This window comes from Girardinichthys multiradiatus, chromosome 13 (genome assembly GCF_021462225.1).
Source record: "Girardinichthys multiradiatus isolate DD_20200921_A chromosome 13, DD_fGirMul_XY1, whole genome shotgun sequence".
Lineage (NCBI taxonomy): Eukaryota > Metazoa > Chordata > Actinopteri > Cyprinodontiformes > Goodeidae > Girardinichthys > Girardinichthys multiradiatus.
The window spans coordinates 19,727,983-19,748,673 of NC_061806.1; the positions used below are offsets into that span (position 1 = coordinate 19,727,983).

Below are 20,691 nucleotides of genomic sequence, written 5' to 3' on the forward strand. Positions count from 1 at the left end.
TAGACAGGACTGCAAAAGCATTTATACACCTTGATGTTTTCCACATGTTGTCACATTACAACAAAAGAACTGGATATATTTTGCTCTGACCCAAATGACATGGTTTCTAACTGTTTAGTACTGATGAACAACGCTGCTCAGCCATGAAGTGATGCTGCTGGGTCCCTTTCGATGGACAATGATAAGCTTGAAGGATAAGACACCGGGGGAGAAAAAAAGTTAAAAGAAACAAATAAACAAAAGAGATGAGAGAATAAGATAAAAGATGAGATGAAGAGAAGGTGGACTATGAAGAAAAAAACAGAACGGCAGTAAATAAAGGAAGGGCAATATCCACAGGGACAGGCAGAGAAACAAAATGACTTATTCGACTCGTGAACTGCAGGAGCAGGAGACAGTGAGGCTATCGAAGAGTGAAACAAGTAATAAGAAAGAAATAAAGATAATGAAAAAAAATAACAGAGACAGGAGCTCATGACAGGGAGAGACCAGGAGTAATTTGCTCCAGGGTTGTCCGAGTCCCTACCTAAGAAGACATGGCATGGCACCCATTCCCAGGGAGTAGCCTCTGATGGTATTAAACTGGGTCTTTGCTGTATTGGTGCCAGTGCTATCGCCTTCCAGAACGTGGACGCTGCCCAGGGAAATAGGAGGCAGGAAGACCAAGGGGAGTTGCTCCTAATGCTGCTGTGGGATGAGCCCAACATAGCTCACAGTGTATTAACTACCTTTCCACACACTCACACAAACACGGTCCATTCTTCTGCAACAGCTCAGCACATTATCATTTCATTACCCCTACCTGTGACCAAACACACACACACACACACACACACACACACACACACACACACACACACACACACACAGGCTTGGGAGCTGACAGGTGCTGAAGAAAGTGTCTGAATTCTGAGAAAAGGAGGCATTTGCTTTTGATGGCAAAAACATACAGAGATTGACAGCTCTGGAGATGCTCAGATGGGAGGGGAAGAAAGTGAGAAAAAAGAGAAAGCAAGCGAAACGTCCACTCTACAGCTCTGTATCGGGATAAATGTGAGAACAGAGGAATTTAAAGCCTCATCAAGGTCAGCTTGTGTGTCATGTTGAGACACATCATCTCAATCCTCATCTGAGAGGAGGTGATGTTTTTTTTACATGTTGGATCCATTTCCTGCATGCAGAATAGACAGACACATTTATGCAAGTCGATGTTTGTCGAAGTGCTGGTGTTAATGTAATTGTTTATGTCTCTGGTGTGTTTTATCTAAAAATTAGACTTTTTATTTTTTTTCAACTGGTGCTTTTGTGATAGACTTATTTTTATTTATTTATTTTGCCTAAACAGCTCATTTCTGGCAATTGCACAATCCAACTGGGTGCCATGACTCCCATTAACAACAAACCTACTGGTCAACTACAGCAGGAAAGAGAAATAGAGACACTGGCTATCCTAAATCAAGAGTTAGGAGCTAGGATTAGTTTCTTATTAATAAACGTCTGAAAAGTGTGGCATACATTTGTATTTAGCCGCTGCTGCAGGGATTCTATCAACAAGGCATTTGTTGTGTATTCCACAAATCTGGCCTTTATGGAATGTTGGAGGAAATAAAACTGGTGCTGAAAGAAAGCCATAAGAAGATGTCCTTTTCACCGCAAGCCAAGTAGGGGGCACAGCAAACATGTGGTAGAGAGTGCTCTGATCAAATGAGACAATAATTAATATGTTTGCAAATTTGGACTGCAAAAAAATGCAATATGTTGAGGAAATTTAACAGGGCACATCACCCTAAAAACGCCATCCCCCGTATTAAACATGGTAGTGGCAGCATCATGCTGTGGGCACCTTCTTTGTTAATCGGGGGCAAGAAAGTTCAGTAGAGTTGATAGGAAGATGGATAAAGCTAAATATAGTACATGGATGGAGACATGTGAGAGGCTTCTCAAGACTGGGTTAGAGGTTACATTCAGAGATACAAGGGAATGGTTTAGATCCAAGGATATTCGTGTGCTAGAATGGACCAGTCAAAGGCCATAGAACTGAGAATATGTGGCAAGAATTAAAAATTGCTGTACACAGATATTTTCAATCCAATCAGACAAAGCTTGAGCTGTTTTTTACTAAGAATGGGCAAAGATTTCAGGCTCTACATGTGCAATGCTGCCTGGCAGAGGCAGGGGGTTAAAGCAATGTCTTAACTTTGACGGGCTGAATACAAATGGACGGTATACATTTCAGGGTTTTTTTTGTAAAAATAACAGCCTTATATCACTTTCCTTCCACGTCACACTCATGCACTACTACTAATAGTGTTGTTCTATCACATAAAATCCCAATGAAGTACACCAAGGCTTGTGTTTGTAACACGGCATAATGTAAAAGAGTTCAAGCACTATAATTCTTCCTGCAAGGTGTTATTTAACACCTTGATAGGGCCAAAATAATGATTTAGTATCTCTAGAAATTTTGACCAAACATTATTTTGCAAAGCATAAAAACAAAAACTTTGTCTGATTAGTACTATTACTAAAAACATTGCTATGTTTTAGAATAGATTTTGTTATAAAATTTTTCTTATATCTAATTGTTAAACCAAGAAAAAAGAAATTAATTTGTTTCTGACTCACTGTAAAGATGGAAAGTACAGCAGTTAGATAACATATTTTGTTGTTATTTACCACAGTATAACTGACACAGGTAAGATCTTAATGCTTGGGTTGGGTAGGTGGGCACTGGGGCATTTATCATGACAGAGGCTGCTGTACAAAACCTGACCAGCTGCAAAAAAGCACAAGGTGCATCTCATCTTTCCTGGATGATTAAAAATGCATGCCCCAGGGAGGATTGGGTGGCACTGAAACAAGAAAACAAAAACACAGCTGCATTAATATTAGAGTGAGAAGGTTACATGTACAAATACATACACTAATATATGAGTCAAAGGTTGTATCCATCAGAGATAAAAAAGGAAAACAAATATTCCTTTGAGATGTAATTCCTGCTAATGATCTCCATACTTCTGACAGCATGAGTGTTACAGAAAAGACAGTTTTTGGTAAAAATTTGATCACCAGTGATCAGTTTTACTGCTAGATAATGAAAACGGATATGACAAACCTTTAGAGTTTTTCACCTTAGCAGCTTAAAGAAAAGTCTGCTTGCTAATTTTGTAATGAGAAAGGTGATGGTCATGTTTAAGAGGGACAAAATTCACAAAAGTGATGATTGAAAGCAAAGTATTACACTTCAAAAAGTATTGCTTGCTTTACTTTTTTTTTTTTTTTTTACGTCTCCTGTCTTTGCATTTCAGGCATACCATGGTGAGAAGCTGGCTGCCTACAGGTGCAGATTTGCCCTGGCCAAAAAAGGTTATATCAAGGCGTAATACTCAATGCATGATTACCTTAATAAATCAAGACTGTATCCAGCATCAAAGTAGGCAGGCCGCATGATGTAAAATTAATCTGACCTTTTACCATTTTGTATATTTGTGTGTCGGTTGCGTGTGTGGATGAGCGCATGTGTAGAAATCAGAGTTTGTGTTGAGCAGATGTATGTAAGCAGGTTTGTCACCTGGAGGTGCACAACTGTTAGAGTGACAAATTACAGTAGAGGGCCTGCAATATTCAGCACCCAAAAGCAGACAGGCAGATTCAGCTTCAGAAGGCTGCAGCAGCCCCAGGCAGACTTACACAGGTCGTCACCCCAGGGCAGCCATATGCCCCGCTCCGAGTTAGGTCATCGGCGAAGCAGCCCCCAGGCCAAAGAGCCACAGGGAGGGATGCGGGGCACCGAGCCCCAGCAATCCAGCCACACCACCGTCCCCCAACGCATAGCAAAGCCCATGACCCAGTCTGCCTGGCAGCCCAGGGCCCCCACCAACCCCTGCAGAAGATTGCCCAGCACAGAGCAGGGGAGACCCCCCTAAGAACCCCCAACCCAATGGGCAGGAGTAAGCCCACCGCGGTATATTATTGCTTTAAATTAATGGAAAATAACCAGCTGTTTACACACACCAGCTGATCTGTCAAAAAATACATCACTGTTGGTAAATGTCCTTCACGCCATGCAAGCTGTTGCTGTAGCTGAGTTCCTTCCATGACAGACTGCTTCATCCTAGGTGCACGAAGGAGTATTATAGCAGATCCTTTCTCCCAGCAGCCATTAGACTTTATAACCATCACTGCTTGTTGTTTCTTGTAAATCGTAATAAATCACCCTACGCAGTTGCACAATTCTTTTAATCTAAGCATGCTATTTTTAATAACTACAATATTATTTTCTTGTCTTGTAAATCTGCCCTTACTGTAAAGTCTCTAGTCTATCTATCTTTTGTTTGTTTTTATATTTTTACCCTGGGTGAAACTGCATGCTTCCATTTAACTGAAACTCCTCAGTGATTTTATTAATTTTAATTGTTTTCAGTGTTTTAGGATAACACTATATAACTGTAGATTTAGAAAAAACACATAAGACATAAATTACTATAATGTATAGACGATATAGATGATGGATGGATCTTTGGACTATAAAAGGAAAGAAAATTGAGAAACCCCCACAGGCACAGGGAAAACATGCAGACTGCTAACAGAAAGGACAGTTCTGACTGGCCCCATAAACCCCCCGACCAGCTAAGGGTTCATTTGGTACATGATTTGTTTTTCAAAAGGCAAAAAATAAAATAAAATAAAAAAAAATAAAAAAAATATATATATATACATACCTACATCTATGTAAAATATTTAAAATACAGTTCAGTTTTTATAGTTTGCAATCTACATTGTGTGCAAAACTGTAAATCCGCACACAGAACTGCAGACGGCCCTAAAGTGGAGTAAATCTGTCCACCAGAAAACAAGGTCGAAGGGCAGAGTTCCTGGCAACCTAATCTGAGTTAGACTTTACATGACTGTATAGGGTACCACTCCAGATAAGGAAGCTTTGGCATCCCACGTTAGCTGATCCGTGTACATGACAAAACTGTATGATAAACCGTTGCGCAGTTTATCCTACAGTGACAGAGCAAGAGTAGACACTGGTTTAGCCAGAGGCCTCCTCTGCCATGTCCGGAACCAAAGGAAGATAAAGGAGCTTTCAAATCCTGAAGAGAAATAACAGCCTCTTAATGCCTGACAAGTCTGAGTAGAGGGACTGAGTGAGAATGTGAGCTGGGATTGTGTCTGTTGTTTTGGCAATTTTGACTTAATTCTCTTTCATCCTCTACCAAATGCAGCAATTTGAACTGTTGTGCTCCTGCCTGAGAGACGACCCAGAAAGCCAGAGAAATCTTAAATGTAGGTTGTTTCCAAAGTGGTTGTTTGCTGTTGGATGAAATGTAAAAGTATTAATGTGTCAGCTGAAGCTCAAAGTCACAGACCTCATCAGCCTGTGCAAACGTTATAGAACATAAACCCCAAATGTCCCGATTTTACTACAGCATTGACGATGAATACAGTTTGGTGGTCCCAATTTTTAAGAAAGGGGACCAAAGAGTGCCTTCCAACCGAGGCTGACTTTACGCAGGGGCAAGATGGGGCAATGCCCCCTCAAACAAATGCCTGGCCCCCTCAAATCAATTCTCAATTACACAAGCACAACCCCCCGCCTTGCCTAGGTAAGTCATTTTAACTAAAGGAGCTCATTTCATGCAAGCATTTCTACTCCAACAGTTGAGGAATCTGTAAATAGTTAACAATACAGGCTAATATATGCCGAAGGCTAAATATAATGTTCTATGATACAGAACAGCAAACACAAAATGATGAATAAATAGGAAAATGTTGCTTAGCTGTCTGTTTGATTTTATTAGCATAATAATAGACCCAATGTTAACATTAACTACCTAAAGTAGGTTTGTGATCTGAAATGAAAGGTGGTTCTTAAGTTGAGCAATATAAAGGTGTGGTGACTTATATTGATGTTGGTAATGCTTTATTAGTTTATTATTAGTGTAATGTTTCAACTCTGTCAGAAAACAATCAAATAATGTTTAATGTTTTCTATTTAAACAGGGAGTTCTCTAGCATTTTCTTAATATTTAATGTTAATTCCAAGAAAAGGGAGGCTATAAAAGCATAAATAGATCCTGTTTTTTATTTTAATTTTATAAATAAATTTTGGCAAAGGATGTCCTTTTTTGGCTTAAGCACCTGCCTCCAAAAATGGCTTTGCATGTTCTGGTCTGGTTTTAGCTTTCTGGAAATCTTTTGTATTTTCCTCTTCCGCATGATGCTGTCTCTCAACATCAAGTTAAAGCTTAACAAAGTGAAGGCTGCACCTCAGTGTATATTAGATTAACTCTTAACAGCGTTTTGGACGTTTACAATTGACCAATATAATTTCACAGTGACAGTTGATTAGTCAATGACCATCCCTGATTGATAATGTCATGTTCAACAGATTCTTTTTTTCAAAATAAATGCGCTATTAATGAGTAAAAAGACAACATTTTGAGATGTGCAGGTTTTTACTTTTCTGCCACCAATGACCAATATTTAGATATGAATAATCACTAAAAACATTCCAAATGTTGTGAAAAGCAGCCCAAATGTTAACAACCTGCCAATAGCTATTGTTTTCCAGCCCAACATGTTCAAAAGAAGCCCAACTGAGAGGAAACCAGTGCAGTCTGGCAAATGGCACAGTACTACACAATTTACCCCAATCCCATAAAGAAAACACTAATCAACAACAACAATAAACATGCGCATATGCATAATGTGTACCCATGATGATGCCCCCTTCACATTTCTGCTTGCCCCCTCATATATGCATGCCTAGAACTGGCCCTGCTTCCAACTATTGAGCATGGATCTGGATCTGCTGAAGGACAATAACCATGTCCCCTGGGATGATGCAGGAGTATGGGTCCCAAGAAGATATATAAAAGCTATACCCTCTTTGTATGACAACAGTTAGCACGAAGAGCTTTGTTGTCAGGGAGGAGCTGAGAGAAGGTCCACAGCTCCTCTTCATCAAAATAAGTCGTTTGACATGGTCAGTTGGAGGGTTTCCAAGCATGTTCCTCTAGAAGGAGATCCAGAGACAGACTCAGAACTTGCTATTGGGAATTATATATTCCTACTGGCCAGGGTACACCTTGGGAATAAGTTGCAGAGGGACACTGGTTTACCTAGGCTTCCCTTCTGCCACTGTTACATGATAGATAAGCAGAAGATTAAAGATAAATATGAAAATATGAAGTCAATAACTTCCCTTGTATGCAACAGAGCAAGTCGGCAGTACAAACATCTGCCGGCATTCAGGGAACCATTGCTACATAAAGGAGTGACAGCTCACAGCTCTGACCTCCGATCCATGCAACTCAGGGTTGTTATGATGATGCAGCAGCAGAATCTAGTGAACACAGCCTCAGTGTCTATGATCATTGTGATCAGAGTGTAGGGGGAAATTACACAGCCACAACAGTGGCCATTTAACTTGTGCTCCACTCATCACATCTATTTAATTCTATTAAGATAATGCAGTATCGCAACTAATGAAAACCGAGTGGCTCTACAAGCACAACTGTTATTAAAAAAGGTGAAAACAATTCATGCAGAAGGAAGAAAAAACCGAGAGCTGATTGACACAGCAGAGGAGCAGAGACACAAGATGTCCGGCCAAGATGCAGGCAGCAACAAGTGAAAGTTGCATCTTTTAGCTTGCAAATACATTCAAGGTTGGCAAATTCAAACTGGGAGAGATGTGCGTGATAAATTCAGATCACACATGAGATTCTGTGCGTCAGATAAGCAGGACACAACACACTTTGACAACAGCACATCAAATGTGTGATAGAGGACCAAATCGACTTTAATGCCTCCGCTTTAATCTGTTGGCCACACACTGAACAAGTAAACGGATGTTAGGGATAAACCCTGCAGTTTCAATTAGTATGAGACCTGACTCTCCTCTATTGGTTGGTGCCCCCTGGTAGGCGGGCAACCACATCTGCTAGTTCACAGCAATCACCTCTTAGTGGGTCAGTGAGAACGGTAAAAGCTGTGATTTACAGCCAACGAAGCAGCTCAGCAAGCCTGTATTTACTGAGAACGAGGCCAACTTTGACCCAGATGTTGCAAATATTCTGACGTTTAGCAGATATGGTATTTCTCATGTTCGAAGTGACTTGTAAACATTGGTGCCTGTCAAGAGTTCAGAAAATCAGATGTTGAAGCATCTGGACAGGATTTGACCCGATGGGGAGTTTAGTCAAAGGAATATCTGAACAGCTGAAACCAGTTTTACTGCAACATCCAATAGTTGTTGTGATATTTTACTCAGTTAACAGACTCGGCCTCCATTTAAACCAGGGGTGTTCAAAGTGTGGCCCGGGAGCCATTTGTGGTACGTGGACTGATCTTGTGTTTCCACCGGCTCCAATTCAAGAATGACACAAATTTGGCTTGTTTGCACTGGTGGTTTGATGCAGATGGAGATGTTTTAATTGTAATAAGGGAAATATTATTACCAACCAATTAAACTCTTTTTATACGCAAACATGTTAGGTACAACACAGAGTGTTTGTCTTTTAATAACTCCACGTTTTGAACTTTAATTACATAGTAAACAGGACCACATCTATCCAGTGACTTTTACTCAGAAGCAGACAGTGGTTTATCCATATCTACTTTTAATTTTTTATTAAATTTGGCTAAATACAAGAGTGACCAAAATCCTGTTTTTGTTGCTGAGAATTTTTTTTTTTTTCCATGGAACCCTTTTTTAGGTTTCGGATCTACAATAATTTACACATACCTTTCATACAAAAAAACATATATATTTGTTTAAATATTGCATGCTTTTATGATATTATATGCAGAAATAGTTACTTTTTTGTGATTTTAGTTTCTTTTTTTATTATATTTTTGAGGCCCGCAAGAAATTTTGACTTGATGACATTGGCCCACATGTCAAAACGTATGGACACCCTTGATTTAAACAGGGTTGCCACACTCATTAAGAAAAAAAACTTGCTAGTAACTTTATGGTTATCTGGCATAGTAAGTAAACTTAGAAAAAAGAATCCAAATGTGGTTGTATTATCCTCTTCCTGCATCTAACTTAAAAGCTTTGTGATTAATCAAGTTTCCAAAAATGTAATCATTTTACAAAGGAGGAAAAAATAAATCACATTGCACAAGGGCTGGGAATTTTTCAGTATTATAAAACAGAATTTGTAAATCATCTACAGTCTTTTCCCACTGGGGTCAAGTTGGACCCGTGCTGAGGGCTGAGAAAATAGCTTTGTGTCTTTCACCATAAAGACGAACAAAAGACAGAACTCTGTTTGTTCCTCATGTGCTGAGAGTAGAGGGGGGGTATAATGAAAAGGTGGGAGGGCTGCATGTCTAATTGTTTGTAAGCTTGTGTGCAGTGTGGGGGCAGCAGAACTATTGAATATTCAAAATGATGAATGAGCGTCAGGGCTTTTCATAGAAAATTGAAACCTAGAAATAACCGACAACAACAGAAGAGCATGCGCTACGCGCTTAACCTAATTGGGGCAACGAGGTCTGTAGTATTTAAATCCACTGTGTTAGTACTCATTGCAAAACTCTTACAAAAGGCACAGTCTGTGTCTTTTGTAACATATTTGGATGGATGGATAGATAGTATGTCAACAATACAGAAAAATTCAAGTAAGTGTAAAAAAAAGTGTAAAATCACACATCATGTGCTGAACATTGCTACTCAGCATTCTGAAGGAGGATTGCACTGCTTAATCCTTAGACATTTAGTGCAATGTGCTCCTGACTGTTAAAGTCAGAGTGAACACCATGGTGAAAGAGCTGTCTGTGGCCTTCAGAAAGAAGACTGTAGCATCTTATGAACCTAGTAAGAGATTTAAAATAGTCTATAAATAATTTGATTTCAGTCATTCCACAACAAAGAAAATAGTCTACTAGTCAGGGACATTTAAAACCACTGCCAAAATGCCCAGGTCTGGCCATCAAAGCATGTTCACCCTGAAAGCAGACTGCAAGATGCTAAATGAAAAATCCAAAAATCCTAAAATGTCATTGCATTACCAACAAGAGGTTCTTGCTGTGGTTTGATATAAAAGCATATGCTTCTACAATCAGAAAGAGAATGTACACGTTTAACTTTAGCTGGAGGTGAAGAAGAAACAATCCTTTGATCTGCAAGAAAAATGTGAAGGCAGGAGGGTTGCCAGAGAGGACATAGACAAAGACCAGGGCTTCTCTAATAATGGTCTTTGGACAGATGAGTCTAAAAAGGAATTATTTAGACACCAGAACAGCTGACATATTTGTCATGAATTAAATACAGCATTCCAGGAAAATAACCTCATAAAAACTATGAAGCATGGCTTAGGGATGCTTTGCTTTAGCAGGATCTCACCAGCTCACCGTCACAGAATCCACCATGAATTATATTGTGTATCAGAGGGTGCTTGATCAAACTGTGAAACCACCTTTAACAAAAATTCAAGGTCAACCAGAACTGGACCTGGCAACATGTGTATGACCCAAAATATTCCAGTAAATCCACCAAGCCCTGGATGAGAACTGAGAAATAGAAAATCTTGAGCCGAGCCCAAATCTTGATCTTTATGAGGTGCTGTGGGGTGGCTTGAAACATCCTAAACATGTAAGAAAATCCTTAATACATCTCACAGCTGAAAGTGAGGAGTGCGGCAAACTTTCCTTAGACTGATGTCAAAGAACGGTAAATGGCTATTAGAAGCATCTCGCCAAACTTGTTTTAGCCAAGGGGGGTTAAAACTATCTAGTAAGAGCTTAGGGATCCTCACATTTCCATCAGTCAGACTACACATTTCTTTATCTTTTGTGGGTAATAAGTAAAACAAGGGTAATGTTTGGTTTTAACCTGTAATTAAAGTTACATTTTTCCATAGGTAAATAGAAAACATTGATATGCGAACTTTTCTTTAAAAAGAACTGAATACCTAACGGCGTGTTCTATTATTTTTAGTTCATATATCGTTATAATAATAATAAAAAGTATGTATGGGTCATTCTCTAGTCGGCATTTGTGTACATATACAGTATGTGTATTTGTTTCTGTTTTCATTTATGTGTGTTGGGTCTTCATCACGAGAAGACAAAAGCGCAAAATGACACACTTTGCAGAGATAGCTCAGGGTAATTACTTGGCCAACATGAAGGTTTTTCCCTCAGAATAACTGGCCTAATTGTTCTGCTTCAATACCATGTGCTAAAAGGATTTGGTCACAACCACACTGGTCATTTGTTATAGTTCCAGTTACAGCTCTTGTTCAATAACCTGAATTTCTCAAAATCTTGGTTCTCATCATAAGCAGTATCTCACCCCATACACAAGCACAGGTTGAACATCTCATGCAGAGAAACTAGATTTTACCAACAGACCACACAACCAAATATAGAAAAGAAAAGGCCATGTTGTTTGCTCCTACAAATGTTAAGCTGAGTATTTGAGGCCAAATGCAAGCAAATATTTTCCATAATCTTCCAAATCCATCTCTTTAAAGAACACTGGCTCCATTGTGTGAAGCTTAGCACTAAAACAACATTAAAATAAAAAAGAGACAGATGCAACAAATACCACTATGTTGTAAGTACCACCTTTTCCACATTGGTATCAGTCTCAGAGTCTATTGAACACTTGCATTAGGGGGGCCCTATATGCTAAAATGCAGAGGTTTGCATGGCGTCTGCCTGTGTGATGTGCACAATGTCATGATGAATTTGCCATTTGAATAAATGAAACAAAACACTGCAGGAGAAAACACAAACACAGTGTCTTGTGTTATAAATGCGTGGGCTTTGAACCAGCATGACTAACACATGCACATCTGTGCATGTGTTAGTCATGCTATCCGAGAGCAATGTTTTATCTGCTACCATATCAGCAATAAAGAATAATAAATGTAAAAATAAACAGAACCAATGACTTACAATAATGTTTTTTGCTTCAGGTTTTACTTAGAAATAACAGATTACAAAAAAAACCTCTTGAATGTAATATTAGTTCATTGTTGTTTTAATCTACTTTTTGATTGATCAGGGCTGCAGATGGAATGCATTGCATTAACACAATATTTCTGTTCTGCATCCTGCTTACTGTAATGGGAGAAGTGCTGAAGCGAATCTTCCTCTTTGGTGGGATGTCCTCCTTGTTTTCTTCTGCCAGACCAGGGATCTCTGTCACATCGGAGCCGGGGTCGTAGACAATATCCTCGTCATCGCCATACAGGTCATCATCGGGATCCGTGCAGCTCTCCCCCCAACCCTGGTAACAGGCGTCTCCATCTGCATTAAAAATGACCTGCTCATTTCCTGCATATTCCTCCTCAGGTTCTTCAATTTGGTCCTTGGGAGGTTCAGAGGATGTTTCCTGCTTTAAAGCATCCATGTCATCTTTGCTTTCTTCAGTGTGTAGGGTAGTGGTGGGACGTGGCTCATGAGTAACATCTTCAATACCTTTGTTGGTATTTACAGCATCACGCGTAGATTTTGAATCTTTGGTGACTTCTTGGTCCTCAATAAGTGTCAGTGAGTCTGAGGGTTTGTCCTCTTCTTCCCAAGAGCCATTTACTTGGCTTCCATTGGTGGTGGCACTGTACATATTTCGCCTGTCTCTTCTAGAAGCTTCCCCAGTTTTTTCCTGGGTCTCTTTATCTTGTGAACTCTCTCTTTTGGCTTCCGAAGTATCTGCTCCAGGACTGGGGTTTAGGAGGTCCTCAGTTGATGAAGACACAGGAAGCTTGCCCCCTATCTTGTTCCGGTAGTTTCCACGAATCGGAGATTGTCGTGAATCATCCTCGTTGAGATCCCCTCCTTGGCGGTATGATCCATCGGGTGAGTAGACGGCTCGCCTACTGGCGCCTCTATAGGACCCCTCCTGATTGTGTTGGTCAGCATTTTCAAAAACAGCACTGAGCTGACTAACAGTTGGTGATGATGCCTCAGTTCTGGAGCACAGAGAGTCCAGGGAATCTGTGCTGCCTCTGTTGGACCTAGCTCCTCTCCAGTCGTCAAGGTGCTCATAAGAGCCCCTTTTCTCACGTCCATAGGGAAATACCGGTGACTGGGATTGGTCACGTGACTGTTGTTCAAATAGTTTTCTAGTTTCTGAAAACTTTGCCCCTGCACCCCCAACTCTCTCAGCAGATGAAGAATGTTGAAGTTTGATGACTGATCCATCAGCTTTGTTGATGAAGTTGGTGGGCTTCACCAGCTTTTGGGGCGAGGATTCATCACGACCCCTGGCTTTATTGGTTGTTGTTTCTGAGCCCATCTGCATGAACATGTCCTTAATGCGACTGACATGAGCACCATACTGGCGACCCCTCGGTTGTTTCACCCGCTCGAGGTCTTTGGGTTTCGAGTCTCCATCAACCCGAGGCTGATCAAAGGCCCTCTTGAGTGCCTGAAACTCAGCACGGTAGGCATTACGGTGGGGGGAGGCACTGCGGAGGCTGGTCCTCTCCCCTGAAGCCTCCGTCTTCAGCATGATGATGTCTTTGGATTTAGAGGCAATGTCAGCATTGCTGTGACCTCATTAGAGTCCGAAGTCTATTTGGGCCTATTCCAGTGCTTCAAGCTTAGTCACACCTGCAGAGATGAAAAGAGATATAAGTAGACTGTATTTTTATTGCACCATTCTGGTCTCAGACAATCCACACAGCACTTCTTTATTCTAACCACAGTATTTTGTGAGACATAAACACACATCAGTAAAAGCACCAGATATAACCTTGGGATGCCGAGTCCAGCCTGGGGACATTGAATGGTAAAGCAGGCATTGGACCTTTCTAATAACTGGCCAACTTAATCATCCTCTTGACACTTCATGATGTAGTTAACAACACACAAATACTCATACATCCACACAATAATGTAACATAAAAATAATGCTGCTCATTTTTAGGAAACCTAAGTCAAGAAGCAAATGGGATAATTATAAAAAGCTACAAAATATTGTTTATGTTATTATTACACTCTTCAAAAGCCAAGTGGAATGCAGATGCTGCTTTATGGTATTGCTCACTAGCCATAAGCAGGTACAAGATTCTTAGGGTGTGATAACCATGAGTTAAAATACCACAGATTCATTGTATATATACAAAAAATTAAAACAAAAATGTATAACATGAGCCAGCTGCTTTTATTTAAAACAGATAAGCAACCATCATTCCTGCGATAAAGAAGTATTAGGGCCGGGCTAAGAGATTTTTTTTATTTTTTTATTACAAGAGCAAAGTTGTAATATTACGAGAATAAAGTCATAAAGTAATGACAGCTTATCATCCACAAAACAAGCAATTTCTTCCGTGTGGTTCGTTCTTCAAAACAGACACAGTCAAATGCACTGGTAAAATGATACTGGTAATAATTTGATACTGATATGCTAAAAGCTTAAGAATGTCCTTATTTGTGAAACCGATACTAAAGAATAACTTCACAGGATGCTCAGCATTCCTCATTTCAATGCATGGAAGACTGCACTTTTTGTAAGAGTTGTCATAAAAAGTACGACTTTATTCTCGTAATATTACCACTTTATTCCTGCATATTACCATTTTATTCCCGTATTCCTACTGCCGCTAATATAACTTAATGATTATTACAGGTTTAATGGTGTCATCTAGTTAATTTATTTATTCTTATTTTGACCAGAATTATTACCAACCAGGCGATTTTGTTTCTCTAATAAGACAGCGTTATGTGCAGTAGCCTTGTTTCAGCCAGGTGACTGGCAGTGGGGGCCCGTGCCAATAGGTCACCTCTGATTATGCTGAACATTCACAAATATATACTAAATGTTAAGACTCGTATATTTGTATTTAAAACCTATAAGAAATATGCTTGTTTTAGTCTTTGCTTCCAGTTGATAGCCCTCCTCCTAACTGGTTAGTATTAGAAACTGTGACACATTTCATCTCTACAAACCATCACGGACATTATGGTGTTTCTTACAAAATGTCAGCCATCACTCATAGAATGTACAAACCTTTACTTTAAGTTTTAATGCTTTGCTACAGACATAGGGCACTTTTAATAACATTAATTTGCGTACACAAAACCTAATACTAGGTTAAGGCAGCTGAATATTCCATATCCATTTCCATTAATATTTAATCTGGTTTGGAAATGCATAGCACACAGTGAAGGGTAAAACATCAGGAAACACTGGGATAAAAAAAGAACACAGGTACAACCATCCCGTACATGAAAAACCCATTAACCTGAGTTGTTCCGTAACCCACAGCCTGCATGGTATAGATGTAAGTGTAACAGCAGCAGTGGCTGAAACCTAAATCTCCTGGTTCACTATTCAGTATTCACCACGCTGGACTCTTGTGGGTCACCTATGTGAAACCCCTATGCAAGAACTCGATTGCCTTGATCTCCAATAACACTGAGGAAAACCAGATCATAATGTTGCTGAGAGAAGAAATACCTGAGGCTTTAACACTGAATCCGACAAACAAGCGCACATCAGCCACACCGCGCAGAACATGACAGCTCAGGCTCTCCCTCCTCTCCGGAGCCCTTTAACGTGCATTTATTTACATGTATCTCCTTTGGTATCTTTCTGGAAATAGGTGGAACACGTGGGATCAACTGTTCTTTCTGTTCAACTGTTCGTGTTTTCACGAAGGCGAAGTTGACTGTTAACCATAAAACCACTGCGATGTGGGTTCCACTGCAAGAAAAACAAAAGACTTACATTCAGTGATCCAGCTTCGTTGGAGGATTTACAGGCAAGAAATGTAATCCAGAGGGGAAACGTGAGGGGAAAAATGGAAGATCTCGCTGGAAAAGCTTCCCAACATAACATTACTCTCCCTCGCTTGTGAGTAGTCCAGGACGGAATCACCACTATAGAAACGCTTAGACACACTGAACCCGCTTCAACGCCATTGCAGGCAGTGGGTGATGCTGCCAGTTGCACAATAGGGGTGTCGGTGCAGTTTGGCAGCCCTTCTCACAGAGAGCTGTACTCTGGGAGCGTTCGCCAGAGGGGAGCGTCCGATCCACGTCCACGCTGTGTCCAAGTGCACGCACTTGCCGCGATGATTTTCAGCTGTGTGGAAATATAAAGCGTCATGTGACAGGTGCTCAAACCTAAACTGCGGTAATGGTTCGGTCCGATAAGCTGCGCCGCGGAGGGGGTTTCGGTGAGCCTGCAGTCTGGCATAAATACCAACACACAGCGACTGTGACTTCGCTGGAGGATGAGGTCTTTCAGTAGAGGGCTCTGGGTGGTTTGGGGTCAAGGACCACCAGTGGCGGACCCAGAACATATAATTGGGGTGCCCAGACTGACAATATTGCTCACTGAGGGGTGGCCAAAAACTGATTTTAGGTTTCTTCTCTTGGCACTAGTGGTCCTTGTTTTTAATGTTATATAAAAGTAGGGTAAAGAGAGGGGGAAGACATGAAATGAGTTCTCTTCTACTTATGTTAGTTCAGAGGCTGTTTATGAGTGAACAAGCAAACACACATGCCACATTGCCCTTTCACAATTGCAGTTATGTGCAGTGCACATAACACTTTAGTGAACATTGTTTATTTATTTCTCTTTCACAGGAAACCAGCCATTTTTATTTTAATTTTATTTTAATTGAATATAGGAAACTTTTCAAAGTAAATAAATGTTGCCTTTTTAACTTAACTCAGAGTCTGACCTCTTCTGCAGCAGAGGAAAATGAGAAAGAAATTGTGCTGTGCTCCACAAAATCCTTCTTTTGCTGCCTTTAATGATCTTGTGAACATGAACCAAAACCACTTCTTCTATTATAATTGTGTTAGCATTACTGCTGCACTATCTCTTTTGGAGGGGTACGTCTTGTTCCGGAGGTGCGGTCTCCTGGTGAATTATGTCACCCTGTGAACAACAAATCACTTGGGGTGGCCACAAGGGTGGCCAAAGATTCACTTATGGTGACCATGGCCACCCCTGGCCACCTTCTGGCTCCGCCCCTGAGAACCACACTGATGCTGGATGGTCTCGGTTCATATTAGGGTTCCCAAACGGTGGTGCGAGGACCAGCAATTGATACTGAGAAGTTAAACTCCGGTGTGGGTTGCTAGAAGGAGCTTCTTATGGAGTTGTTTTCAGTATTCAGGATCTCATCTGCAGTAGATGTTAGTGTGGGTTCTCTCAGTTTGAAGAAACAGAGAGAAGTTTTCAGCTTTGCTTGTCAACCAGATTGGATCAGTTTTCTGCCATCTTAAAACAACTCTTGTCCCAAAAACTTCGTTGTGGTTCAAGCGAAAATGATTTTAATTAAATCTTACGCTTCAGAACTTTTAAATCAGATTTATGTTTTTTCTGCCCATTTGGAATTAACACAATTTTGTTTTGCAAAATGTTTTATATAGATGAGAATAGTATGTTAAACCAGTCTAAAGCAAAACTCATTTTCTCACTCACATCTCAACATTTTCCATTAAATTTGAGTGTTTTTATAATTTTTATAAGCTCACATTAATGTCACAGTAATTTATTTCACACAGGCTGAATATGAGCAGGCTTGCTTGTTTTTCATCATTGTAAGTGAAATTCAACAATCAGCAATCCTGCAGGTTAGAGAGTTCTTTAACCTTGGTGATGGCGCAGTGTGCCAAATGATGCAAATAATTTGACAGCTTTAACATACACAGGAAGCGACACATTAAAGTCCTCTGAGATTACACACATCACTGAATCAGCCATAGAAAGTTTTAGCAGAAATGGCAACGCCTAAAAATAGAACAACTCAAAACTGTTACATATTTACGTCACATTAGGCCTACTACTTTCTGCCACTCCGACTTCATGTTTTAGAGACACACTATTTAGTTTTAAAACTAAAGCTATAGCTGCTTGTCAGTTTCTCCTTTAGTAGTTGTTACATATTAATATACACATAAAATGTTCAATATTTTTTGTTTTTATTTGATCTTTTATTGAACCATGACTTTAAACTATTGTAATTTCAAATCGGTTTTTTGAGTGTCCTAGTCAAGAAAAACAGCAACTTAAAACAGTGATAGGAAAAAAAAAAAAGTGGGATAAAAGTTAATATCACACATGAAAACATCTATGGAAACTTTAAAACTTAAACCATAGCAAAATTGAGAGGCATTTGACTGTGTACCCAATAAGTAATCAAAATCAAATTAAAAACTAATCTAGTTAATCAGGAAAAACATTTGCAACCAGATGTTTTTATAGTTAATATATTTAAAACATGCTAAAATTTGTTCAGTATGACAAGGTCTTTAAGGGTCCTTTGGAATATACATTATTTGAACTCAAAAGGAAAGAAATCTTTAAAATTAACTAATAAAACATGAAAATATCAGTGCTTTAGTGTATAGAACAAAGCAGCCCCATCCAACATGAGCATTTACCTATTTTATTTTTTTCATCAGTTGGACGATCATATTAAAAGAGAATAAATCAATCCTCAGTTAATATTTGTATTTGTTTTCAGATTCAAACTCGAAGAGTGTGAAGATTTAAGATTCATGCTAAACATAATCTGTGTAAGACGCAACTGGTTGGGTCACGCAACAGTTCACAGACAAACCACCTAAAGCACAAAATCATGTGATAAATTACAAGGAAACAAGGAAGCTTTGTCAACCTTGAAATGTGTGCTATTATATTTAAAAACAACATTGAGTTATTTCAGCGATTCTGTTGCGCTAAAATAGAGACCACTGTCATTTTCACATGTAGAGAAAAGATAACACCATGTAAAGAAGAAAGAATATAGATAAGTTATACTATTATGGGGGGAAAAACATGACAGGTAAGTTTAATGTTAAATAAGATGAATAAAAAACTACCCCAAAATAACAATGTAGCAAAAAAAAACAAAAAAAACATGTAGATTCCTAATTATTATGAACAAATTGATTGATCTTAAATCTAATCATCACGTTTTCAGTAAAAAAAAAACATGTCTGGTTAAGGTGTTAATATTATGCTAAAATAAATAATTTTTAAATCAAAAAAATGAAAAAAATAACTATTAATTTTAGCCCTGTTTACTCTGACTAAATTTAGTTATGAATTTAAAGCAGGGTTAGGTTGTTAGAGGCTACTAAAGACATCAGGAGGTCAACTTTAAATGTACAGATATAACTATTGAATGCATTGGATAAAAACATGTACATGTGTTAGAATGACCCAAAGTCTAGACCAAAATCAAATTGAAAATTGACGTTCAGTGGGACTTTTCATCCAATCTGACTGAGCTTGAGGTATGTTGCAAAGAAGGATGGACAAAAATATTAGTACATAGACGTGCAAAACTAGTAGGGACATACTCCAAAAGATTTGTGAAAGGCGGAAAGACAATGTGTTAATTCATGGGGACTGAATACAAGTGCATATCACCCTTTTTAGGTTTTTATTTTAAAAGATTTTGAAAACTGCAGAGAAGTGTTATGTTGGAGAGTAGTAGGCGAATGTAGCAGAGTGAGGAAAAACGGTCAGTATGTCTTTCAGCCACCTAAGCCTATAGTAGCATAATTACAGAGACTCAGTATAACAAAAGCCACTCTGACTATATTAAGTCTGTCTTTAAAGTAGATAGAGTGCTGGTCTGCTGGGCAAGGACTGGGAGCTCGTTCCACAGGAGAGGAGGCAATGTCCTTTGCTTTCTTACTGGAGGGCAATTTAATGCCTCCCAGAGTGATTGATTGATTGACTAAACAGTTGCTTCTTCAAAGATTCTAATCCAAAGATGAAAATGGCTGTCTTGACAGATTTTAAAAGCACAAAATTAAAGGTCATGTGGGTTTCTATGTTTTTTAGAACTGCCTGTAGACTACCTAACTGATTTGATTCCTCAGGATTAATGGATAAATACAGCTGAGTATCATCAGCATAGCAGTGGAAATGTACATTTGAAGCTATAATTTAGCACAAACATCCGAGAATAGACCAAATTTAAGCAAAAATCTACCAAATCAGAATTTCTTCCTGGACAAACATGCAGTGTCGTTGATTTAATGTCTGTGTCACACTGCCTCTACAGATACAATGATTCTTGTGATGCATTCATACTTGTACAAACATGGACAATGTAAGATGTTGCTAAGCAACCTAAAAATAATCTTAAGGGGATAGATGGGAGAAAACAGTCAAGCAGTGCAGAGCAGAAGGGATCCATAGCATGGTGTTCATCACTGTGAAAAAAGCCATGGGTTTTGTATCAGATAAGAATTTATCAAACAAAAAATGTTACAGTGATCACTGCTTTCAAAGGCCAACCCTAGTGATGGATGAGCACAGGGGAGCATGTGGGGTAAATTAAGGGTCCCAAAGCACTTTAGGAAACCATGACAGAGCCAGCAGGGCCCAAACATGACCATCTGTCTGCTAAGGCGATGACTGCTGGAGGTTTGGACAGATTGGAGAAGAATTTCAAAATAAGCCTTTGCCATCGACAGCTGTGCGCGGGAGGTCAAGCTGTGTGAAGGAGGTGACAGAGGCTGATTCTGCCTTCAAATGATCTTCTGTGAAGGCAAATTCAAGACATTTTTAATGTGATGATGTGTATGCTAAAATATGCTTTAGAATAGATGCACAGTAGAAAGAACAGACATACAGCAGCAGCTCGGAGAAAATTAAACTTCCCCAAAGACCTTTACGTCAAGGCGTGGCGTTCCTTTTTCAATGCACAACACGTTTTACTCTCTTATGAACGCGACAAC

The 20,691-nt window shown here is 39.4% G+C and overlaps 1 protein-coding gene across 6 annotated transcripts in view; it reads right to left on the bottom strand.

The window, feature by feature from the left end:
- ppp1r9a (protein phosphatase 1, regulatory subunit 9A) overlaps window positions 1–20,691 on the bottom strand; it is a 63,489-nt gene that overhangs the window by 39,354 nt on the left and 3,444 nt on the right. For 2 of the 6 annotated variants that reach the window (XM_047383528.1, XM_047383525.1), the window contains exons 1-3: window positions 15,704–16,528; window positions 12,092–13,584; window positions 2,769–2,852 (exon numbers count right to left, since the gene is read on the bottom strand). In XM_047383528.1, the coding sequence (XP_047239484.1) occupies window positions 2,769–2,852; window positions 12,092–13,483 (1,476 nt within the window). In that variant the 5' untranslated portion in view covers window positions 13,484–13,584; window positions 15,704–16,528. Of the gene's footprint in view, window positions 1–2,768; window positions 2,853–12,091; window positions 13,585–15,703; window positions 16,529–20,691 lie in introns of those variants that run through there. The other 4 variants (XM_047383526.1, XM_047383527.1, XM_047383529.1 and 1 more) reach the window with 3 other exon arrangements.